This window comes from Python bivittatus, unplaced genomic scaffold, assembly GCF_059951505.1.
Source record: "Python bivittatus isolate LINGU-HERP-01145 unplaced genomic scaffold, Pbiv_v1 ctg000220_np1212, whole genome shotgun sequence".
NCBI classification, from domain to species: Eukaryota; Metazoa; Chordata; class Lepidosauria; order Squamata; family Pythonidae; genus Python; species Python bivittatus.
Window position 1 is genome coordinate 3,583,215 of NW_028277048.1, and position 25,809 is coordinate 3,609,023.

Consider the following 25,809-nt stretch of genomic DNA (forward strand, 5'->3'; position numbering starts at 1 on the left):
TTTTTATAGCACTAGATAGTGAGCAAAAACACAAAAGATGTGCAGCTTTTTAGAAAATATGCAACCATCTGTGAAATATGTACAAAATAAATAGAAAAAAGAAACAGGATTGGGATATCAGCAGTAGGAAAGAGATGAATGGCAGAAAGAATAGCCTTGGTAAGATTTGACTTAAAGAGAGAATAGATTTCATGGAGAAATTTGAATATGGAAGCTGCTTCAAAGATAAGAAAGCCTACAGCAGAGAAGGAACAATGTAGGAACAATAGCAAACGAGGCTCTACAAAGAAATTTCGGAGCCAATCTTCTTGCTCTGGATGGTCCACTCACTACAACGATGGTCCACTCACCATTTCCTGAGCGCACGTCATCATACCTCCATCTGTAACTTAGTGTCTCCTTAGCTGAGACAGCCCAACCACATTGGTCTTCCTAATATCCTACTTCAAGATGCTGTACACAGGCAATATAGGGCATGTTGACATGTACTGGGCAGTGCCCTGAAATGAGTGCTCTGTGTTAGCAATCGTATGGCTCCAGCAATCCCCTTCAGTCTGGTCCCTGACCATTTTGCCTGTTCTCCAGTCCTCTTTCACGAAGAGGCTGGAATTCTGGCATCTACAGCCTGTTATTTTTCTTTTTTAAGTAAAGTCAGCCGGTCAGCTTCAGAGTATGAAGCCTTGAAATTGTCCAGACTATGCCTGGCTTAAAGCAAGTAATTAAAAGTTTAATTAAAAGGACTCATTTCTTCTTCTGCAGACTATCTGGCAGAAAATTTATTTCCCAGAGTTTGCTGCCCCTTGTTCTTACTTCCTCTCCTCACATTACATTCTGAGGATAGTTCATAGCTCCCACCCTGACCCCCACAGCTAAATGGTTTCCTCAAACTTCAACTCTTCAACAACACTGCATCTTGAATGGACAAACTCCGATGGCCACTAGATGGCCAAGAGATACAAGAACTCTTTGCTGGCCCCCACCCCCCAAGGTTGATAAATCAGTCAGCTAGTCAACCATACTGATAAGGAATAAAAAAAAGAGTTCAGTCGATCAGTGGTAGGATGGGAAAGAAAAAAGGTAAAAGATGCACAGCATGGTCTAACCAGAGCGTTATGCATACCAGTTGTAGGAGGCATATGACATGCTGGATGATATTGGTCTTGGCTGGAATTTCATCCAAGGGAATGACCAATCACAGGCCTTAGAATGTTGCACATTAAAGCTGTATGGACAGCAGCACAGCAAGGATTTGCTCTGTGTCCACAGTAAGGGCCCACTATGGGAGAGCAGGTTTTGTGGGGACATGATTTCCTGCCAGCGCCAGAGTGGGAGGGAAGCCTGCCAAAGCATCATGTGGGTGTGGCTTAGGAATGCTTAGGGAAAAGGAGAGAAGACGTACAGTAGAGAATGTTAAGAGCTTTCAAGGTGAGACTAGAATGGTGAAACTAGGCTCGTTTTTATTGAGTGGGCAACTTTTGGGGAGGGCAGCTGGAATTACACGGAAGTGTTTATTTATTAACTTTACCTTGGGTTGCTTTTTTGTCTCCCCCCACTGCTTTCTTCTAGGGAGGAGGTAGGGGTGCTGAACCAGAAATATCTTTAACAGCTTTCACCGTGATTGCATTGTTGGAATCCAAACCAATCTGCAACGATCATATCAATGTAAGCGATGCTGTCGTGGGAAATGGTACGAGAGGCCACGATGTGACCGCATCTTTGGGGGGTTTTTTGATCATAGCATTCCATTTTCACTCTTTCTGGGCCAAGCTATAAGCCCAGGTTCAGGATCTCAAAGTAGCCTAACCAGCCTTGCAGTGGTTTATGCTTTATTAATACATGTAATGTCAAAAAACAGTAAGGACAGTATTAGGAAATTGAATATATACTTTCAAGCCAGCAAGTTATTTAGATCAGTTAATGATTTGTAAGTGCCGAAGAGCCTTTTCACTGCTGCGATGTAGTTTTCTATCATCAGCATTCCTCAAAGGCAGATTTAGAAAGATCTATGCAGAAAGAGTTTCTGTACGTGGTTCAGCAGCCACTGAATTCTCGGCCCCTGTCCTGCTATATTGCAGGTTCTACAGACATTCTCTATTTAAGACATTCCTAATGAATTTATGTTCCACAACTCTTCCTGGATAAAAACCCTAAAATAATACATATTATGGCTAAATTTGCATTATTAGCATGCAAAACATACAAGCAGGAAGTGGGCAGCACATAACTACACCAAAAGTATGTCTAAAAACTATCCTCTCTTCTCTTCCCTCTGCCTTCACTTTTAGATTCTAGAAAGCAGCATCAGAAAGGCTGCAGACTTTTTAATGAAAAAGTACCCAACACTGCAAAGGCCTTACACTACAGCCCTCACAGCCTATGCTTTGGCTGCTGCAGAAAGGCTGAATGACGACAGGATACTCATGGCAGCATCAACAGGTACATCTGTGGGTTTATTTTAAATAGAAGAAACAGGTGTGGTTGGGTTTTGAAAACAGCCAATTCCTGTAAGAAGCAGAATGACGGGTTAAGACAATTAGCTGGGAACATGAAGCACAATGGACATAGGTCTTAGATGTTGCAGTGACAAAAATAAAATCAAGAGCCACACGCACGTGGCCACCTCTTTGCTTCTAGCTGCCTTGTCAAATAAAAAAAAAATGTCAGTAATAATAGATGCAAAGCTCTTCTTCACATAGGCTGCCAGTTGTAAAGGGACCATGGTTTGTTTGTTGAATTAGAGTTCTTGATCTTCTGAAAGTACAGAGCTACGGAAAGTAGCATTTAATTAAATTTTATTCCAGAATTTGTGTCCAACCCATTAGTCCCCTGCTGAACTCTTTATCTAACATATATTTATAAGCATATAGCCCATAAGCTTATTTGCATTTACCATGTTTTAGTATTAGCAAAGGAGAAAAGAAAAAAGAAACAATGAAAAAAAGTTGCCATGATTTTTAATATGATATATAAAATAATAGTTTATTATTTTAAAATATTTTTGCCCTGATCTTTATCAAGGTATATGCAATTTAAGTATGTGCAATTTATTTATCTAGGAAATATTTATATTTATATTGCATTTTTAGTGGGTCTTACAGAGTCATATCATCCCTTATGACCTTTCTGTGTAGTTATTTCTCTTCTACTGAATGTAACAGATGATAAACCAACATTTAAGATTCTAGAATATACTCCTAGTCAACATTTACTTATACTGAAAAATTAAACAGGATCTTGGTTAGCATTTGGATGGGATTCCTCTAGGAAATTCCAGAGCTATAGGCAAACCTGGGAAGTGAAAAAACATCCCAGAAGAAGGCAGAAGAAGGCAGTGGCAAACCATTTCTGTATTTTTACCAGGAAAACTATAGGACTGTGGCTATGTAATCACCCAGAGGCTAGTTCAGCTTCAGAAATTGTTTACTGTTTTAGTTTCCAGATTCTCCACTGTAGGAGGGAAGCCGTGTTAGTCTATGGTGGCAAAAAATCAGGGGACTGATAGCACATTTTCCAACCAACAACTTTCATTAAAAGGCATAAGCTTTCATGAGCTATAGCTCATTTCCTCAGATGCATGGAGTGGCTAAGTGGATGTAGGATGTAGAGAGCCAGTTTGGTCCAGTGGTGAAGGCCCCAGGCTAGAAAGCAGGAGTCGGTGAGCTCTAGTCCCGCCTTAGGCATGAGAGCCAGCTGGGTGACTTTGGGCCGGTCCCTCTATCTCAGCTCAGCCCACCTCACAGGGTGGTGGTTGTGGGGAAAATAGGAGGAGGAAGGAGAATAAGGTATGCTCACTGCCTTGAGTTATTTATAAAAATAATAAAGGCAGATAAAAATAAATAAATAAATTTAATTAAAGGGCCAGGGTGGAGGATAAGGGAGGGGAAGATAGGCTGGTGATGCAGATGCAGGTGACATGTGAGACAGATTACAAGTGCCTTTGTTTGTTTGTTTGTTTGTTTATAAGACTTATATGGCCACCCATCAATGAAACACAACTCTGGGCAGTTCACAACAATGATAAAAAACAAAAAACAGTAAAACAAAAACCTGGTACTTCAACCAACATTCTCCGGTCCACCTAAGAAGTACAATCCCATTGCAATCCTATTGCAGTGCCCAGGGGGGAAGCCAAGCCTTTACAGCTTTCCCAAAGGCTAAAAGGGGAGGGGGGGCTGCCAGATCCCAGGGGGATGAGTGCTCTACAAGGAAGGGGCTACTGTGGAAAAGAAATGCTTCTTAGGTCCTGCTAGATGGAAATATTTAACAGAAGGCACCTGGAGTGTGGCCACCCTATCCAACCTGGTGGAACAGCAGATACCCTCAGGGAGAGGCAGTCCTGCAAATAACCTGGCCGTGTGCATGTAGGGTTTTAAAGGTGTAACCAGGAGCCTGTATTGCACCCGGAAAGAAAATGGGAACCAGTGCATCTCACAACAGTGTGATATGGGCAAACCAAAGGGCGCCTAACACTGAATGCACCGCTGCATTTTGGAGCAGCTGTAACTTCTGGGTGGCCTACAAGTCCAGCCCCATGTAGAGCACATTGCAATAGTCCAACTGGGAAGTGACCAAGGCATGAATGACCGTGAGCAAGGCCTCCCAGTTCAGAAATGGGCACAATTGGTGCACAAGACGGAACAGTACAAAGGCCCCCCAGCCACAGCTGCCACCTGCTCCTCAAGCAGGAGCCACATATTCAGGAGGACCACCCAATTGCACACCATCTCTGTCCATTGAGAGACAGAGATAACATCACCAGACCTGGGGGGGCCAGAAACAAGTTCTCCCCATCTAGACCCTCACAGCCTCCAAGCACTGGGTCAGCACCAGAATAACATCACATGCCCAGCCAGGGGTGGAGATTTATAACTGTAGAGAGCAAGGAAGATGACCTTGGCAGTGATAGGCCAGATCCATTACCAAAGCAATGAGGAGAAAAACATAGCTTGAGTCCAAAACAAGCAGAAAGTATAAGCAGCTCAGACAGACACCACTCTCAATATAAGTAGTCTTAGCCTTTCTGTGGAGTTGATTCTTGGTCTGATCTACCTGGTGGGGCTGACAATAACTGGGTATCATCAGCAACCCCATGCCATTGAATGACCTCACCCAACAACTCACATGTAGCATCTGCCTTCTTGAAGAGTGGGAGTTTTAATCGATTGTCAAGTCTCCCACTCTTTTCACTCCAACCAAAAGTCATCTTCAAGGTAAGTGACCAATATTTTTATCTGTTTAGTTAAATTCTGTTTCTGTGCTGTTTTTTAGGAGGGAATCGTTGGGAAGAATATAATGCTCGCACCTACAACATTGAAGGCACCTCCTATGGCTTGATGGCCCTGCTGAAAATGAAAAAATTTGATGAGACCCAACCCATAGTCCAGTGGCTGATAAATCAGAAATATTATGGGGGAACATATGGGCAAACTCAAGTGAGCCCTTGCTTTACTGTCAAATTATAAACTTCTGAGCTATATTCTATCTTGGGCTGCTTAAAACAAAACAGTAGTCTGAATTGTTGCATGTTTAGCTTAAAGAAGAGAAAGCAAAGGGGAGACATGATAGCAGTCTTCTAATACTCGAAGGGTTGTCTCAGGTTGTGGATTTATTTTTCATAGTGTGTAAGGATAAGACAAGAACCAGCTTTACAGAGAGAAGTCCAAAATAAAGAATAAGGAGGACTTTTCTGACTGTGGGAGCTATTAAGCAGTGGACATAGTACTTCATCAGGAGGCTTTCAAGTAAAAGTTAGACAACCATTTGCTGGCGATGTTATAAGGATTCCTTCCCTGGGTGCTAGGTTGGTCTTGAAGATGTAGTAGTAATAGTAGTAGTAGTAGTAGTAGTAGACCTACCACTGGTTCCATTTCAGTTTCCCAATCAGGGAATAAAAATGATAGAATGCTTAGATGATTTCATGAAGACTATGACAAGGGAAAGGATTCTAATGTATATTTGACATCCTAGTGCTGATTTTCTATATGCAGAGAGTTTTCATATTAAGATGCAATGATATTAACATGATCCCCCCTCAGCTGGTAGAACAAGGCATAGGATACCTACTTTAGGACTTGACTAACTCTCATAGACTGAAAGAAGCTACAGGTTACACTTCAATCATCTGTAAGTGTTTTTGGCACGCGCAGGAGGCAGGGTTTCCGTTGCTTTGCCCCCTTTTCGGGTGCGTGCGGTTTTTCACGCTTACCGGCAACTGCTCCCGACTCCTTTTTGCAAGGCGCCGCCAGCATTTTTCCTCCCACCGGCGTGAGAGTACCCATTTATCTACTCACATGAGTTTTCGAACTGTTGGGTTGACAGGAACTGGGGAGGAAACAGGAGCTCACCCTGCTAACGCGAAGGCTTGACTCGAACCGCTGAAGCATCGACCATTTCTGGCCGGCAACTTTCAGCGTCATTAAGCCGCTGCGCCATCGCGTCCCCTTGGTTAGCATACAAGTACATATAACTTTTAATGTGCAGGACAATAGTTTTTGAGAGGAAATTTTACTTGAAGATAATCTAGGGTTTATGTTCTTCATCAGTGCTGAAGTTAAGGGAACTAAGGGAGATCTCATTAATAGACTTCCTAATGTCCTAGGTCATTTAGTTCTACAGATAGATAGTTCTTTAAAGATGTGTGCATGTGTATATAAGTCATCCCTCCTCTATTTGTTTATTCATTGAATTTGTAGCCCATCTTCTCATGCTCAAATGAACAGTCAATTGTAAAAATTAAGAAGTTATTTTGCATATTTACTGCAACCATGCTCTTCCCTATGTGTTAAACATCCCTACTGTCTAAAACATGGAGTTGCTCTAAGAGCACTTCATTTCTCTGGTAAAATGTATCACTGGATTTTAAGTTCCTTTGCCTTAGATTCTTTTTGAGATACTCCAAGGCAGATCTTATTTTTTTCCTTCTTTCATTCCAGGCAACAATATTGGTGTTCCAAGCTCTTGCTCAGTATGAGATTGACATGCCTACCCATAAGGACTTAAACTTAGATATTGCTATTAAACTGCCAGAACGAGAAGCACCAATAAACTACAGAATTGACTTTAGCAATGCTATCTTAGCCCGGACAGCAGAGGTATAGTATTTCAGCAAGTGTATTTATTACTGTCTTCTTTGGAAATACATAATACTCTGGAGTTTAGAATTCAAATCCAGCTTTTTGCAAGAATTGGGAAAAATTACATAGAATTTAGTGAAACGAGAAAGTAAACCGAAATCAGTTCTCCTTACTGGAATTGTGATAATTCCAAGTAAGGAGAACAATAATTATCACAATTCCAGTAAGGAGAACTTTTCTGACTGTGGGAGCTATTAAGCACATGAGTACAGCCCATGTTCAAGCACCAGTTGGGGGGAGATTGGCTTAAGTCCACTGTCTTCTTTGTCAAAATACAATGGAATTTTAAATGACTTCCCTTTCCTCACATAAAGCTGCAAAAGGCTGTGCCCCATTATTTAAAATAAGATTCCAAAACTATGTCTGTACTTTAAAGAACTATTCCATCTTTGATAGGAAAGAGATCTTAATGGCTCTGGGGGACTTCTGGAGCATTTCAGGGCTTAGTACATGAAGGAAGAGTCATGAAGACAATCTCGTTGCTATTTCTTTCTTCTTTTTTTATAATATTTTATTGAGATTTTAAAAATACATATTTAAAAGTTAGAAATGAAAAAGAAAAATTGAAATACAAAATATAAAGAAAAGGAAAAGAAAAAGTGAAGTGAAGTAAAAGAAGAAAAGATATGAAAAATAGATAACTTCCAATCTATCTCTGGTCTTTGAAATAATAAGGCTATCATAAGTGCTAGTTTTTAATACATTAAATAGGAATAATTCTTTGTCTAAATATATCCCATTACATTTATAATCTAATCTTCAAATCCCCATGTAAGCTTCACAATCTTGTTGCTATTTCTGATGTCGTACAAGGAATTTGAGGGCAAAGTAGATGTATGATACTACTAGAGTTGTATGTTTAAATATGGATCTGGTACAGTACAGTCAGGTAGAAAGAACATAGACATTTTAGTGGAAAAAGTATTTGAGAGAAAAGCACATGAAGGAAGGTAAACTATGGCAGGAATTACTTCATCCTTTCATATATCCCTTTTTTGCTATTTACATGGAGCTCCACTCCAGCTCAGGTCTATAGATATGATTTGGAATCCTACAAAATAAAACTTAGGGGGGAAAAGCCCTGCATGTACTAATAATTTGCATTTAGACTTTGTGCACCAATCTGACCTGCTGATGTGTCCCTAATCTCCTTCAAGATTGATTGAATTCATATCCAGATTCATATTTAAGGTGGCATGATGAAAAGAGCTTCTGATTGTCCCAACCTTAGCTTTTTTACATAACAAAGGAGCAGCTCCTCCACCAGAATCAGGCCTGCCAGGGAATACAGTGGTTGCTTTAGGTGGCAGAATTTAAGAGACCAGAAGATTCAAGAGCCAGCCTAGAGATGTGCCTTTGGAACATATCCACCCTATAAACCAAAAAGCAATTTGAAATAGAATTAGGTTGATAGTATTCCTCCAAGGAAGCCAAGGGAAGACTTAAGTACATTTCTATTATATACTATGTATTGAGAGCTAGTTCGGTATAGTGGTGAAGGCGCTGGCCTGGAAACCAGGAGACAGTGAGTTCTAGTCCCACCTTAGGCAGGAAGCTGGCTGGGTGAATTTCAACCAGTCCCTCTCTCTCAGCCCAATCCACCTCACAGGGTGGTTGTTGTGGAGAAAAAAGGAGGCAGGAGAACTAGATATGTTCGCTGCCTTTATATAATAATAATACCAATGACAGAGGTTGCTGTAATTTTCTCCTCCTTGCAGCAAATTAAATCCATTTATTCTACTACATTATATCACTATGAATGTACATCAATATAGAAATTGGTAAGATTGATGCATAATAATTTTGGTTAGTTTTACATTCATTGTATCTTCAGAAAGTAGAAGGAAAGGGTGTTTTCTTTATGATTTGATTTTATTGATACCTTATTAATATATTGTTGTATCTTCATCCAGATACTTGATTGGGTCTATATTATATTTTGAAATCTATTCCACCTCTAGTTCACATCAGGTTACAACAAATGCAGTAAAATATTGGTACTAATAATAAGTAAGATCAAACTAATCAAGGAACTCCAGTTGAAGATCATGCTAACCCTGGTTGCTCTTTCAGACAAAGCTCAATGAAGATTTCATTGTGTCAGCATCAGGTGAAGGAAAAGCAACTATGACCATTTTGACATTTTATAATTCACAATCACGGGAGGATGAAAACATTTGCAAGAAATTCCTTCTTGATGTTTCTGTTGAAAATGTCCAATTGAGTAAGTTTGACTGATGGCCTTTGGCTTGCTAAAAATGGTAGATTCTAACAAAATGACTAGGTTTTATTTGTGGTTGGTAGGACTTGCTTTTTGGGGGGTTTTGTTATGGATAAATAACACTACGCTACACTACAGTTTTTATAGCTGGCCCAACTCATGACTATGGGCATGCAATATATCTGTGTTCTTCCCTGATGAACTACAGGCTAGAAGTTTTGTGGGTGGGGGGGAGTTAAAAATGTTTGATGCATTAGCAATTGTAAATGAAGTCTGATACACTGGATCCAGTTTAGAAATGAAAGGGGCAGGACCTCTTCATTTTGTAAAGAATTAACATATGATGATGCCAAGTAAATGAATCAGCTTTCCAAATCACATGCGAGTTCTGGAGTGAGTGAGTGAATTAATTCTAAATGCCATTGGTCACAGAGGCAAATCAGCACAGCTTAGTGGTCCATATGAGAATCTACTAAATTGGGTGGACATAGTATGTATCTGTGTTCAATACTCTGATGACTCGTGAAAACAACTCTGACCTGGGGGATCACAAGTTATTAGTTATTAACATAATCAATGCATTTTAAAAATAAATGTTAGTATTTCCCCCTTGTTTTAAAAATGTATTCCCTAAAGAGCACCGAGCAGGTCTTATTAAATGTAATATTAATCATCTCATTTAGCACTGGGTGTAGGATTTATGTTTTATAAACTGCAGGTACAGGCTCTTTGACCTGGGTGGGTCCCTTGTGCCTTTTTGTAGCATTGAAAAAAGACTCTCATTTAAGGTAATTGGAATTTTCTCCACATGGATATATTTGATCTGCAGGCCTGGTCCAGTTCAGGACTACACAGTGCGGGGAAAAGATTAAAGTTTTTCTGTTCACCGTGTCAGGATCCCAATGTGGAACAAGTCTCTACTAGCTATTGATAAAAAAAAAAAAAGTCTCTCACTTGATAGAAAATCGTATTATTAACTTCATATGTAGTTGAAGTCCAGTTCCTCCAGTCAGCAAAAATAATTCATTTCCTTTTGCCCTGAATAAGAGGATGTTGAGAACATTGAAGGATAAATTTTGATGTTGAACTATATAGTTTGGAGAGGAATTGTAGTTGTAGGCAACATTCATGTTACCTTCTTAGAACAAAAAATAAAAATAAAAAATAAATTAGGGGCAAAGGAAGTCATCTGTCATTTTAGCTTGCTGTACTTATTTGCCTAAACTGAATGACAGATCACATTGAAGCCATGGTAGGGTGAGGGGTGCCAAAGAGAGAAATGTCTTCATGCCATTCTTAATTTTATAAACTCAAGAAAGACAGATTAACTCCAGAGATTTTCGGCTGTTCCTAATTAGTGTTGATGGGTTTGCAACAGGATCCAATTTTCTAGTGGTTTTATATCGGCACACCATACTGTACTGCAAGATGTAATACATGATATTGTTTATTACGTGTTTATCCCACTTTTTGTTTGCAGGGCTCAAATGTTTTTACTACCTACTGTGGTATTCTTGCAATACTTTAATATAATAGGTTAGGATAAACAATGGTACACACACACACATGCATGCACACACACAGACACAGACACACACTACAGCACATAGATGTAAAAAAAAAATTAAATTTGGTTCTTGCAAAATGATAGATGAGTAGCATTTTACACCCAGCTTGAAAGTTCCTAGCTCAATACACTTTAGAATCTATACAACCAGTTCTTCAATGATCGATATTGGGTCTGTATTTGGATGTATTATTCTTTGTTTAAACATTCCCTATTCACATGACTTCCTTCAAGAAGGAACCAATCAATTATAGAAATAGAGGGTAAAAGTGATTAGATTAATCCTTTTTTTCCAAGGAGACATGACAGCCAGTTGGGCAATCAAACTTTTTACCTTAAAAAAAAAAATCAAACAGCCAAGAATTTGTAAAGAGTCTGATTTCCCCCCTTTCATTTGCAATTTTTAGACTTAAACCAGGCAAAGGGAGCCAAGGGAGCAGTCAAGCTCAAAATCTGCACCAGGTGAGAATGTTGAATTTTGAAGATAACTTTGGATAGTAACTGGATATTCAGGGTAATAACTGGGAGAAGCAGTTGTGTTACTTTTCAAGAAAATAGTTTACATTTTTCTCAAGTTTACACTCTCTGTTTGCATACTGCCTCTGATCTGTTGTCCATGAAGCGTCCTAATTTGTAACATGTTGTTGTTGTAGGATGAAACAAAGAGTAGGATTTAAGTCACTATAGGTCCTATAGATTGATTAGGGATTTAGAAGTTGCAATATGCTACAGTGGAACGGCCAGTACATTGGTGGGGAACCTCCAGGGGATTCCAGGACTGTAGGCTAGACTCAGAATTTGAAAAAATATCCTAGGAAAAGGCAATGGCAAATCTCTTCCATGTTGACAGGAAAATTCCAGACATGTTCATGAATCCATCAGAATTTGAGCCTGACTCAAGAGAAATATGTAATATAGAGTAAGACTAATGATAGGTCTTCAGCTTGGTTTTTTGCCATTTGAAGAACAAAAACACATTTCATTTTACAGTATACCTTAATGCTTCTGTCTCAATTTTCACCCACTTTCATAAATCTTGTAAAAACTTCCATGAAAATTGTTATGGGAGTTAGGAGCAGATACATAGTGATGGCTCAGGTGCCAGCCTATAAACTTGGTCAATAGTTGGCTTTCTCCTCTTCAAGATGAATCATTTTGAAAAATGCAGAACTGCTCTTATAGCAAGGAACAAGAATCTGTTTCTGAACTAGGAAATCAATCTTTGGTTATTTTTCCTCTATTCTTGATTTTAGGTATCTTGGGGAAGTTGATGCTACCATGACAATAATTGATGTTTCTATGCTCACTGGTTTTGCCCCTGATACCGAAGACCTTAACAGGGTAGGCAAGCTTTACTTGGTGCTTGAAATGGCTGTTTCTATAGTTCGCTGAAGATACTGAATTAGAAAATGTATTATGGTTAACAGAAATCATTTGCCCATAGGATTAGAACTGCAGAGAGAATGACTGAATCTTCACTTAAATCAATAAGGTGCTGAATTTTATTTCAATGACACATAAAAGACATTATCTTTTAATAGAGTCAGAAAGGTGCACCTCTTATAATGAAGACTTGATTCTGCAAAACTTTGTCAATATAATCAAAGTTCTTTTAACTTCCTTGAACATTTCTCAGATGCTGACTATAAACAGAGATTTCCATATTGACCCAGAATTTGACTGTGGGAAAAATTTGACTTGTACAAGGATGTGTGGAATTTCTTTAACAAATTAATAATATTAAAACTTTCTAGTTGGCTCAAAGCCTCTGAGTTGTGGATTCTGGGAACCTTGAAAATAGTTTCTGATTTTGCTATAGATTGTAACACAGGGACAGTTCAAATTGCTTCAGTCATCTGCAGTTCCATGTATTTGAATCATCTGCAATCCTGATGTAAATGTCATCTTTTCTTTTTTCATTGTTTAGCTTTCTAATGGAGTCGACAGGTACATCTCCAGGTTTGAAGTTGACAATATTATGGCTGAGAGAGGGAATGTTGTTATTTACCTAGACAAGGTAAACACTTATAGAATTAATTCCTTTGTGTAGTGGCATGGTTGGAAATGACCATCACTAGGCAAACATTGGTGTGTGTTATAATGAAAAAGATAGGATGTATATTCAGCAAAATAAATCCACATAATTCATCGTTAACTGCAACAGATCATATATAAATTAAGAAAGAGATATAATAATCTCTTGCAATATGGGATACATTATATTTAAAGGCTTTATCTACATTATATTTAAAGAAAGGCTGTCCTCCATAATTGCACTGAAGTGCTAGCCACCAGCCCTTGAGCCAGTAAAAAGTATGCTGGCCTAAATTGTGCTACCAATCCATATTCTGCCACAATAATGAGGATGGTGAACAGTGCTGTCCTTGGTAGATTGGTAGAGTCCTTCAGCTTTGTTTTCCCTTCCACCAAGTGTCATCTGCCATTGGGAAAACAACCTCAGTCACTCCCCCTAACATGGGTCAGTGTGGGGAAGGTTTAAATGGATGCCTGGAACAGCATATTTAGCTACCTGTCAATCCATCTTGAAATCCCAAGCCTGCCCTGATATGTATCTATTCAGCTCTTTCTGAACACAGCTCTAGCACTTTTCCGAAAGAGATAAACATGGTTTACAAATAGCCTAGCTCACAGGTTAAAGACATGGAGCGGGGTGTAGGTTGAAATAGGAAGGAGTAATTGATAATGAGAGAGCTGCATCCCTGACTATTGCTGCCAGGGAATGATGGTGCCCAAGTAATGAGAGTATCCAAGCAAATGTCCAAGGGAATCTAGTTCTGACCTTGAGGCCTGCAGTACCTGAAGTAACCAGGGAGAACATGCATGTTAGAATGGACTATCAGAGTTGTGGAATTACTATTGGCCTGTATGTAATTATAGCAGTTATCCCAATAAAAACATTTTGCATTGAGAGTCAGACATTCTGGGCCTTTCCCCACTTGCATTTAACCCCAGTACGAGCCCACCTTGGAAAATACTTATTTTCTGCTATCCCTCCATATTGTTGCCTGCACCTTGTTCACAGTCTCTGATTAAGACAGGCTGAAGGGATCTACTTGAACCCATGCTGAAACAGTATTTTTCCCTTTATGCAATCATTGCCCAAGAGAATCTTCAAGGCATGTGAAATTGGTTAGCCTTGATCACCCCATTGCCTTGGAGGGAAGTCCAGTGACTGTACAGACTTAATAAAGAGGCAATAGGGGCAGGACGGAGATTGGCAATGGGCTTAGCCAATTTCATGCCAGTATAGTTTTCTGGCTGACTCAAGGCTGGGAAGACAGCCCTGTAACTGGGCAGTGGGGAAAGATTCTAGGCTGCCTAATGCTCTTTTGGTAGTGAAAAAAGCCTGAAAAGAAGATATGACAGAGTAATATGTAGTACTGTAACTGCTGACCAGTATTTTCTGATACACCCTTTCAACCTGCTGCTCCTCTCCATACGTGTACTTTTTCCATTGCATAACCCTGAATTCTGGGAATCTTAGACAGCCTTGCAGAGCTTATTCCTTGAATAACTGTATCAAACCTGAGCACCCAACTTGGAATAACCAATTTCCTTGAGGATATACTGATGGAGTTTATTTTAAAAAATCATTATTACCTCCATTGGAAAAGTGGCACTCACAAAATTATCTTCTCTCTCCATTTCAGGTCTCCCACTCTGAGGTTGAATGCCTACAATTTAAGCTTAACAAGTTTTTTGAAGTTGGTTTCATTCAGCCAGGATCAGTCAAGGTTTACAGTTACTACAATCTAGGTAATGGCAAAACAGCTTTTCCAAGGAACACAACATACTGAAAGTTGGCAAAATTAGGCAAAAAGCCGAACAACAATTGATACTTTATAAAGTTCATTTGACTTTCCAAAAGTCTTTTTATGTCCATTTTATAAATGCAGAATGAATCATTTGAGAATGTTGAAAGAAAGAAAGTCTTCTGGTCTGAGATTCCTTTGCTGTAACTACTGAAGGGCAGAGAACAAAACCAGTGACACAAGATCCTGTTGTCTGCTCTGGTGTTCAGTGGCAAAGTGTATGCCCATCTCAGAGAGAAAAAAATGGTACTGGAGATGTAGATGCTGAGGAAGAGGTTTGCCATTCCAATTGATATTTTGAAAGTTCATTACTATTTTACTTTCTGAATCCTTTGCATTTTCAGCACAGCTCTTTAATCATGAAATGTACAAAATCATGAAAATAGTGCTATTTTAGAGAAAACTATCTGCAAAAACTGTGTATAGTAGTCAAAATTGCAAAAAGGCATTTGTTTGGAGAAATGTGTCCCAAAATGCATACACATTTTACAAAATGTTAAAAGAATATAAAAGCCAGTTTGGTCTAGTGGTTAAGGGACCAGACTAGAAAGCAGGAGATGGTGAGTTCTAGTCCCGCTTTAGGCAGGAAAGCCAGCTGGGTGATTTTGGGCCAGTCTCTCTCTCTCAGCTCAATCCACCTCACAGGGCTGTTGTTGTAAGGAAAATAGGAGGAGGAAGGAGTATTAGGTATGTGCGCTGCCTTGAGTTATTTATATATATAAAAAATAAGAATGGCGGGATAAAAAAAAAATCTAAAAAATAACTGTTTAAAAAATCTCCAATCCAACTAATCAAACTTGACATATTTGCAAAATTGAAAAATGATGAGAAACCAAAATTTACAGTTCACCCATGCCTAGTTCTAATTCAGTTTTGTTGCAGCATGGAACAATGGATTGTGCTTTAATTTCAGGGAATAATGTTCCCACCCAAGACATTTTGCTGCTCAAAGCATTTGCACTGATTGAGTGTACGGATACAACCCTTGCAATGTCACAGGGTTAGGGCAGGCTAGCTAATTTGCCTGGAAGATCAATTTGTCCCCATTTTGATCTCAATGTGAGATTGTTGGCCTGTAGCCTCACTTAAGACAGTCCGCGCTTACCAACTGCCTCATGCAGCGACCATTCGAAGTTATGATGGTGCTAAAAGAAATAACTTTGCGACCAGTCCTCACATTTACAACTATCGCAGCATCCCTCAGTCATGTGATAGTCATTTGCATACCTCGCAATCAGCACGCATTTTCACTTCCAACAAGCAAAGTTAATACTGTACAGTATGGAAGGCAGAAGTGAAATTGTAAGTTGCAGTCATGTGATTTTTCACTTAGCAGCTGCATCACTTTGCTTAACAACCGAAGGGGAAGTAAGGTTGTAAGTCACGTGATTTTCCGCTTAGTGACCAAGTTGCCAGATCCAATTGTGACCGCCAAGTGAGGACTACCTGTAATGATTGGTATTGCTAATACCAGAACCAGGGTATTATATGTACTGTGGCACAAAAGCTCCCTAAATTGGGGCCTTTAATACTAGAAGGCATTGGTTTTATAACAGACTATAAGAATCATGAATAGTCCGTTTTATACTACCAAAAAAGTGGCATCTACAGAAGGCATCAAGGGTAGAATGACAAAAGTAAACATTGTGCTGTCGCACCACAACCTCCATCCCATTTATATGTTTTGTGGCATCACGTGCATGCCGAAGCTTGCAACACAATGCCTTTTTCATCTTTTTTGACAAAAGGAGCAGAATCCTGCAGACACCATGTTCCAACTTCCTAACTCCATTAGATATGAGATATCCTCTCTTACATTTCTTATTGTGTTGTGCCACTCTCTGCTTCTCAGGTAAATGCTTAACAAAACTCAATCAGCTAACCAACACTCTTGATAAGTTTCCGTTGAACTGTCAGGTCTGATGTGTCCCAAATTCAAAGTCTCCTTGGGAAAATTGAGCTACTGTTTGTCCTTCTCACTAATTAAATCTATAATCATCATAGATTTGTTGATGTGATGTATAGACATAACTTTTCATTCTTCCTTCAGATGAACAATGTACCAAGTTCTACCATCCGTCTAAAGAAACTGGCCTTCTCAATAAGATATGTTATGGTAACATTTGCCGGTGTGCAGAAGGTAGGTTGGGATAAATAAGGAAGATGTTGTGTTTGGGCACCGAAGTGCAAGATTTGGGGAGGAGACAGTATGGAATCTCTGGTTTATGCAATTTAATTCAAAGTGAATCAATGATAATTTTTCGCAATTTTTCGAGTCTATCTAGAAGCTTTGGACTCTGTTCTCTATAAAAAATATGAGGAGAGAGTTGCTGACCTCAGTAATTGCAAGACTTTATAAAGTGATTACTAATGAGTTTATATGTGATTGAAGATCCACTGTTCCTTTATGCATTTCTATTTATTTATGTGATGCCCCATTTTTTACACCTAGTAGTATGACCAAAGCAGTTAATACCAATTAAAAAAAAGTAAAACAAACAAAATGTACACATACAGTATACATATTTAACAAATATCATTATCCTGTGGGACATGCCCCTGTCTGATAATCATGGCCAATTTTCTTCCATTTGCCATTCTCCTCATTCCCCTGAGAGGCAGTCAGCATGTGGACAAGCAACTGCAGGAAGGATAACAATGGAGTATGGTAAAGTTCAGTATGGTAGTTGGTATATCTTCTATAGATCCTCAAACCATTTCTCTCCATAAACTCAGAGCATATGCCTTCTTGGCTCCCTGCTTCCCTGTTGGTCTATCTCTCTCCCTCTCAGAGGAGAAGAGGGAAAGAGAAACAGATTGGGAAACAGGCAGGCAAGTTTAGTTTCTCTGCTGTGCACCTAGGTAGGACATAGGTGACAAAAATGAAGATTAGACAATCAGGGTAGAGTAGCAAGTTGTCAGAATATTGTGTTTAGATCCAGGTTTAAATCCTGCTCATCCACAAAGCATATCTGTTGATTTCAGACTAATCACTCTCTATTTCATCTATCATTGTCATGAAAATAATATAGAAAGCTGAGATAAGATCTGATATCCATATAGAATAAAAGAATTTGCAACCTGAAACTAATCTGCAACCACCCACCAATAAATGGTGAAGCTGCTAATATACCCCTGTACGAGTGATAATTTTCCAGATAATTTATTATTAATAGACCTCTTAAAGTATAATTTGCATGACATCCTTTCTGAAAAGCATTGATTTAGTCATACTTGAAAAAGGAGATACAAAAGATTGCTAGTACAGAGTCAACCAAAAAGTTCATTGCAATTACCAAATTATTATATCAGTGCATAATAAACCATATGTCAGAGCTGTTAGAATTGCCTTTGAAAATCCCAATGTTTTCTTTCTTTCTTAAATATAGTACAAATCTTACCTGATTTTCCCTTCAGAGAAAATAAGAAAGTGCAAGCATTTGAAATACCACATTATCAAGTAACAGTATTTATAGATTAAATCTAGGTGGTAGGGAGTCCTATTTATATTAATGTTGCTGATTTCTGCATATTATCAAACACAGATGTCATCTGAAAATGAGATGTTACCTGCTTCTTTGCTGGCTACTTTTTGCCCCAGCAATGTTTTTTTTTAAATGAGAACATGGTACCCTCAACTATCCATCCAACATGCTGTCTTCTCTTCTCTCCTTTCAAAGAAACCTGTTCCTTGCGCAACCAGCAGAAAGATATTGAACTGCAATTACGAATTGGATTAGCCTGCGAGCCAAATGTGGATTATGGTATTTATATTGTAGAATTTTATTAATAAGGCAGTGGTGTCTTTCAACATCTAATCATCAAAAAGTCATGATTTGGAGCAGCCATTTCAAATTTATTCATAATAAGATGGGCTTTCACCCTCAGAATGCTGAGCTGCCGCCACCCATCCTCATCCTGCAGTGATATTTTTCTAGTTAACATGGTGCTGCTTGTTGGTGTATTATTGGCCCTCCTGGTGTAGCATGGTAGTTCATGGCTTCCTGAAATACATCTGGACCAACGAGTAAGCTCTTGATTTAGCAGACCCAAAACACTGAGATTCTGAGAGCATTTCCACATTCCACACTCCCACTGTTTTCACTTTCCAATCCTTCAAAAAGCAGCATGAAGCTAACCTGCAATCATCTTCTTGGCCCCCACTTCAAAAGACAGAGGTTAAACACTACAGTGCTATGAAGTGGGGTGAGGTGAAAGTTCTCTCAAATGGGGGAAGGGACTGCTCTGAAGCTCACTGTTAGCCCTTCGAGGTAATCCAGACAAGAACAACAACCAGAAGCATCAGCACTATCTTTATTGTAAGGTTACATTAAGCAGAATCTTGCAAGACTGAAAGTATTTCTCCCCTCCTCTCTGGAATACTAGGGAGGGCCCCTTCTGAAACACTTCCCATGCTTTTCCCCCACCTGCAGACTGAGCTGCCTCTTATCAGACCTTTGCCTAGACTGCGGGTCTTCCTCTTGTCTCCCAAGGTCATCCCCACAAACCTGTAATGGTATGTGGGTATGACCTTGGGAGACAGGGGGAAGAGCCACAGCCAGGGAATGGTCAGACAAGGGGCAGCTTAGCCCATAAAGGGAATGTGGGCATGGCAAATGTCTCAGAATGGACCCTCCTAATTTCTTGGGCTGTAAAGGTGACAGGGGAGAAACATACTTTCAGACTTGCAAGACTCTGCTAATGTAACCTTACAATAAAGTAATATTAATCCATCTTGTCGTGCTTCCTGTCTGGATTACCTCACAAGGCTGACAATATCATCATACCCACATAACTGCAGCACCTCAAGAGAAAATACACAATTTGCCTCCATTTCATGAACCCCACAGTGGAGCTAGTACTCAGTGGCCTCACCTGGTGGATTCTAGACTGCCACAAAGATCCAACCTGGAAGTGCCCATAGTATAGGTGGAAACTTTAGCAGTACCCATGCCTCACTGATTAAGTCACTCCTGGTGAAAAATAATCAGCTATCTTAATGAGTATCATTTCTGTCTTTGTTTTTAAAAGTCTACAAAACCAAGCTGCTTCGAACTGAAGAAAAAGATGGTAATGTTGTCTATTTAATGGAAGTCTTAGAAGTTATTAAAGCAGGTAAGAATTTTCCCCTAAAATAAAGTATATGTTAGATATTGGAAATGTTTTCTTTAAATCTGAAAGTTCACTTGAACCTCATTGGAAAGTTCACATTAGTCTACTTAATTTAATTTAATGTATTCAATTTAAATGTTACCCAACTCCAAACTGACTCTGGGCAGTGTACAATAAAATCAAACAAAGTAAAAATGCAATATATTAACGTTACAAAAAGAAAAGGAATAAAGAACAAGAACAAAGGGTGAGTCCAGCTGACAACATCCACACCCCCAACCTTACCTGACAGGGGCCCCAATCCCCCTAACCTGCGGCCTTGAAAACTTTCTGGAAGGCCAACAGGGTGGGAGTCACCCAGATATCAGAGGAACGTCACTTACCCACTGAATTTTCATCTGTATGATCAGAAACCTCAATGTTTCCCAGGACATATTTGATTGCCCAGAAGCCCAAGTTTCTATAGAACAGTGAAGTATTTCCCACTGGCAGTCAGATAGAAGTTCTCTCAAAATGTGCATGATTGAATATTTCCCAGAATCTTTTGTAACACTTGGGGATTCATCACCCTCACAAATGTCTTTCAGTAATTCCTTCAAACTTCCCCTATTTGTACCTTTGTGAATTATCAAAAGGAATGTGGGATAGTGTACAATGTAATAAACAAATCCTTTCTTAAAATAAAGTCCTCCTTTTAATGCTTCTAGTTACAATAAGGGTGCATAAATAATGCAGGAATGGTGTATTTTTCTGCTTGTAAGAAGAGCATGGCTTTAAATTGGTCTCTTCCTTCTTTTTTCTTTGCTTTAAGGAAAGTGAGTACCTTGTTCCTTATCATTATCACATTATCACTTATTCAAACTCACAGCAGGACTTTTCTAAATGGAATGTTTCTGTTTTAAATAAAGATTCTGGATTTTGTCTCTTGGGAGGCTTTTTGATCTAGAGATGGGTTTCATCACAAGAATGGGGAGAGACCATTTTTATCAATTCTACCAGTTTTCTGTATCCTGATCAATTTGCTCCAGTGAGTTGGAAGACCCTCCAAAAGAGTGTGGGAAGGATCTGTTGTGGGGGGTTGCCAATGGCCTCCCTTCCCTTTGCAAAAATTGCCTCCTTTCAGTTCTGTTGATAGGAATCTTCTCTGGATCATCAACAGAGGGATGTTGTTAGAGTGGTACTTTTGTAAAGCATGAGAAGTGCTCCAGTAATGAGATAGGGAACTGGTTTTTTAGCCTCAGATGTTGCAGTATCAATGTTATATATAGCTGGCCTCTCTGGGGAAAAATGTAAAGCTGAGAAGATGGTTTGTTTCCCCCAGGGTGATTAATATGGATCAATAGCAGTTTAAGAAAAGGTGAATGCACTGTCCTTTCATCTCCTTCCCACTAAATACAGCTACTCCTTCTTCTCTGATTGCTTGCCAGTAGTTATATAATAAAGATATGTATTAAACCAATGAAAGGCCATACCCCTATTGAAATATTTATTCAGATTTTATCTGATTTCTGCAGGCACTGACCGAAATCCGCAAGCCAAGCCCCGACAGTATGTAAGTCAAATGAATTGCAAGGAGGCTCTGAATCTGAAGGTGAACAACAACTATCTGATCTGGGGTCTCAGCAGTGACCTGTGGCCCATGAAAGATGAGTATGTATTTCACTCATTTTTTAATTTTCTAAAATTGTATAGACTTTGCTTTTCTGCTATCAAATCCACAGAACGCCTAACAATGCATCTATAGTGCCATAGAATGTTGTGTTACAACTTCAAAAGCAACCATAATCTGAATCAGTTAATATAAAAGTAGCCATGCTTCCTCAGATTTATTGGATGCCACAGAAGACTTCTGTAGGTTACAGATGACATTTTGGGGAAGACTGTGGAAGAACATTAACCATGATTTTTAGATTCATTCATTCGTTCATTTATATATAAATAAATAAAAAGCTTTCACCCAGGTGCTTCAGGCCACACAGTTCGTATGCTCTATGTCATACTGAACAGCTGCACTTGCCTGGAAGGGTCTTTTCTACCACTGCCTCAAGTCTCCCAGCACCTCCAGAGCTGGGCTGCAAAGATCTGGACATGATGGCAGCAAAGAGTGAAAGTGTTCTGTATCTCTTTGTGCTAACTAGTGGTTGTCCAAATTTTTGCAGTCCAGACCTACTAGTCCAATCCATTGCTTTCACTTTGTTCTGAATTATTTCCACCACTGTTTCTATGATACAGTCAAATAAATAAAGGAAGGGTTGCATCTAGCTGTTCGTCTCTAAACGCTCAAATATATACTTGAAGGAGACTGTGTAGATTATCACTGTATGTTTAGGAACAAGCATCTGTTGTTTAGGTGTCTTTAAAAGCATTAGGGTTGATACTCATTCTTCCTGAGATATTGTTTGGGTGGTTTAACCTTCCAGAGGAACATAAGGATTTTCTCATTTCTTATCTAACACTTCTTAAAATCTTCCTGAATTGCTTTAGCTACCACAAGCCTGATGCATCTCTTATTCTCTATGCCTGGTTGACTTTGAGAAGTTCTAGCTGCAGCTCATTGGAAGGATTTTTCATTCCATTTGGGTTTCACAAGCATATTTATTATTTTTTGTTGATAGTATACGTGTATACATAGATCCAATATTCTACTACAGGTAGTCACTGGGTTAAGAATGCCCAGTTTAAGGACGACCCATAGTTAAGAACAGAGCCTATTGTAGCAAAATTCGAGTTAAATACACAAAGTTAATTACACAATGGTTCAAGTTAATTACACAGTACTACTTATACAGTATTATACAATACTACTGTTCTGGCTTATGCACAAATGTGACTTAAGGACAAATTTTGGGAATGGAACTTGGTCTTAAACTAGGGACTACCTGTATGCATCTCAGTTGAAATGTCTAAGTTCTAGGACTGGGGAGAAGCAATCTATCAGACAAAACTGATTTATCACTGAATACATTCATTAATTTGTCACATCTGCATACTGCCAAACCTTGCAATTCTTGAGGGTGTATTTTTCCATTGTTGTAGCAATCATGTTTTATGACAGAAGCCATTTGAATTTCCCAGAATTCAATTGTTTTAGAATGGGGCTTTTAAGGAAAAAGAAAAGTTTCTTCTTTCTCCGTAAAGTCAAAACTGAAATTAAACTGCCATATTTAAGAGGATGGAATGATTGAAAAATATATTTGGATTCAGTCCAAACCTAGCAAGTTGCTCCCACAGTGCAGCTATGTTTTAAGCTATCCTGTTTCCTGTTTCCAGAATGTCCTACACCATTACAAAGAACACCTGGATTGAGAGATGGCCAAATGATGATGAATGTCAGGATGAAGAATTCCAGACTTTGTGCAATGACTTTGCCCAGTTGTCCAACACACTAACTATGTTTGGCTGCGGTGCTTAAGGTACAGGCGAATCAATGATAGGAAATTCTTAGAAGATAGATTTTTGAGCCGATACATACATGTTACTTTCCCTCTTGAATGTTTAGTTTTCTATCATTTTGCTATCCCACTTTCTCTCTAAATTGTTTATATATAAAATAAAGAATTTATTTCTTACTTTGGTGTCCTGTTAATTGTTAACTAGACAATCCTGTGACCCATTGGGTCATCCTTTGAGAGAAAGGTAGTGCAGTGTGATGTGACCAGAATGAACATTAAATTTTAGGCTGACCTATTTTTTTTTACCCCAATGCCGGACGATCCCATGATCATCTAAGAAGAGTATATATTATAAATAGAAAAATAATTGTAGTGGCAAATGAACTTCAATAATAAGTCAGTATTTACTTACCTAAACAGATAAACAGAATGACCATGGGCGGGCAAAAAAGCAGTGGGGGTGGGAGCGACTTCCAACTTCCTGCTGGCTTCCCCATTGATGTTACTTGTGGGAAGCTGGCCGGGAACATCGGAAATCATGGTCACATGACCACGGGGATGCTGCAACGGCCACAACTTTGCAAATAAAACTGGTCTGAAGATCATGGACATTTCAATTCCACAGGAGTAATGGGTCCCAGATTTTTTATGCATTCTTTAAGTTAGCAGATTTTAGGTACCTTGATTCAAACATTGTTGTGGTATAATGCACCATTTGGGCTAACTTGAGGATACAAACAGATAAACACAATGAGAGCTTTAGTAGTATACAGATAAACAATTATGTTTCAGGATTATTATTTTTTCTTCTTCTGATTTATCCAATAATTGAAGTTCTCTGAGCAGATTACAAAGTACTGTTTTAGTGATGAATGGATGAGTTGGTGGGTGGATATTACCTGGCCCTTTACAAACTGCTTGAGGATATAGCTGTGCCGAAAGAAACATACAATCTAAGTTTTAATGGGTTGCTTTGAAGGCAGAGGTTTCAGTTCCATAGGCTTGGACACAATCTTAACTCTTAATAGATTAATGACTGACTTTAGAGCATTTAATTTTAAGCAGGGCATGAATGAGAAGTAACCAAAAGCTTCCTTTGGGATAGGGGGAGCTCTTTAATGGAAGAGTGGAATAACTGTACAATTATTGGGGTACATCTAGCAGTTCCTGAGTGATTTCTGCTTGCACAGTGGGAGTTTGCCTTCCAGCCTTCCCTAGCCCCATCCTGGCATGTCCCAAATCCACTCAGAGGAAATATTCTTCCAGTCCCTCAGAGCAGAAAGTCTAAGGAAAGCAGAAGAGTCCTTCTACCGTTGCAGATAGAAATGATTTGATGCAGTTTAATTGTTACAAAACATTCATTGAACACATCCACAGAAAACATTGCAATACATCAGAGTGATTTTTGGCAGATGGCTAAACCTGCTGGCCTAGCCATCTGTCAGAATTTGCCTCTTCCCCAACCTCAACCTTGTCTACATTGAGGATAGTGACTAATAGTTGTTTTCTCACTGGCTGTTGACAAAGAGAGGGAGGGAGGGAGGGAGGAAGGACGGCAGGCTGGCAGGCTGGCAGGCTGGCAGGCTGTGGGTATCCATTAGTCCTTGTCCTCAACACCCCTTGTACGCTATAAATAAGGAGGGCAGCATGTTGGGCTAGGGAAGGTTTGAGATTGTCAGTGGTGGCAGCAAAGTTTATGCCAGTATAGTCACCAAACTCAGGTTAAGGTTTTCAATAGAATATTCTGGGGGTTGGCATAGCTGATTGCAGTACTGAAAAAAATGTTTAGACATTACAACACTGGTGCAGTTCCCACTTTTACTGATGTTTTCCTCTGAACTGCCTTGAATTCTGATGAAGGAAGGCCACAAGGGGTAGCAAGGGGAGCACATGACGGTGCGATGCAGGCTCCATCCATTTAAATACATGCGTCAGGACATTACTCACATGCCCCAACGAGAAGCTTGTGCTAGCGTATGTGGCTATGCAGCAGCCACAGGCAATGAAACAAGATGGCATCAATGAGCCCTAAAAATATAAATGAAAGATTAGAGGTAGGGAAAGGGGTAGGAATTAGTTCAACTGGCCAGATGGATTAAGAACATTGCATAATTTGTTATCTGGAAGAAACTATAAAAAGGCAATTAATTGAAATGTGGGAGCATCACTGTCATGTGCTGTTTATCAATTAAGATTTTATCCTATTGACTTTATTTTGGTCCCATGGGCAACAACATTATTTTCAGTTCTAAGAATGCTAACAGAAATAAGCATCTTCAAAAGGATAAGATTGAAGAGAAAAGCAAACTAAGAAGTATTGAAGAAAAAGTACTAAGAAGAGGCAGGATAACTGTTATGATTATGTTATGTTATATGTTATGACAACTTATATCGGAACAGTCAAAATGTGTCACTGAGTGAGTTGAATCTCAGTGTTTCTAATCATTCTAGCCACTTCCATATTAGATGGGGAGGGTGAAGAACTAGTTGCACTGGAGGAGAAATGTTTTTAGTGGCTAAGAGAATATTAGATCAAAAAAGCTTTGTTCAA

The 25,809-nt window shown here is 39.2% G+C and overlaps 1 protein-coding gene across 1 annotated transcript in view; it reads left to right on the top strand.

The window, feature by feature from the left end:
* Nucleotides 1-23,435, top strand: part of C3 (complement C3) — a 63,042-nt gene extending 39,607 nt beyond the window's left edge. Inside the window, exons 27-40 of the mRNA XM_007423893.3 lie at nt 1,567-1,662; nt 2,286-2,436; nt 5,269-5,432; nt 6,933-7,091; nt 9,207-9,357; nt 11,329-11,383; nt 12,175-12,262; nt 12,849-12,938; nt 14,593-14,698; nt 16,805-16,894; nt 18,435-18,518; nt 19,786-19,869; nt 21,381-21,516; nt 23,137-23,435. Of these exons, the coding sequence (XP_007423955.1) occupies nt 1,567-1,662; nt 2,286-2,436; nt 5,269-5,432; nt 6,933-7,091; nt 9,207-9,357; nt 11,329-11,383; nt 12,175-12,262; nt 12,849-12,938; nt 14,593-14,698; nt 16,805-16,894; nt 18,435-18,518; nt 19,786-19,869; nt 21,381-21,516; nt 23,137-23,278 (1,596 nt within the window). The 3' untranslated portion in view covers nt 23,279-23,435. The remainder of the gene's footprint in view (nt 1-1,566; nt 1,663-2,285; nt 2,437-5,268; nt 5,433-6,932; nt 7,092-9,206; nt 9,358-11,328; nt 11,384-12,174; nt 12,263-12,848; nt 12,939-14,592; nt 14,699-16,804; nt 16,895-18,434; nt 18,519-19,785; nt 19,870-21,380; nt 21,517-23,136) is intronic.
* The last annotated feature ends 2,374 nt before the right edge of the window (nt 23,436-25,809 follow it).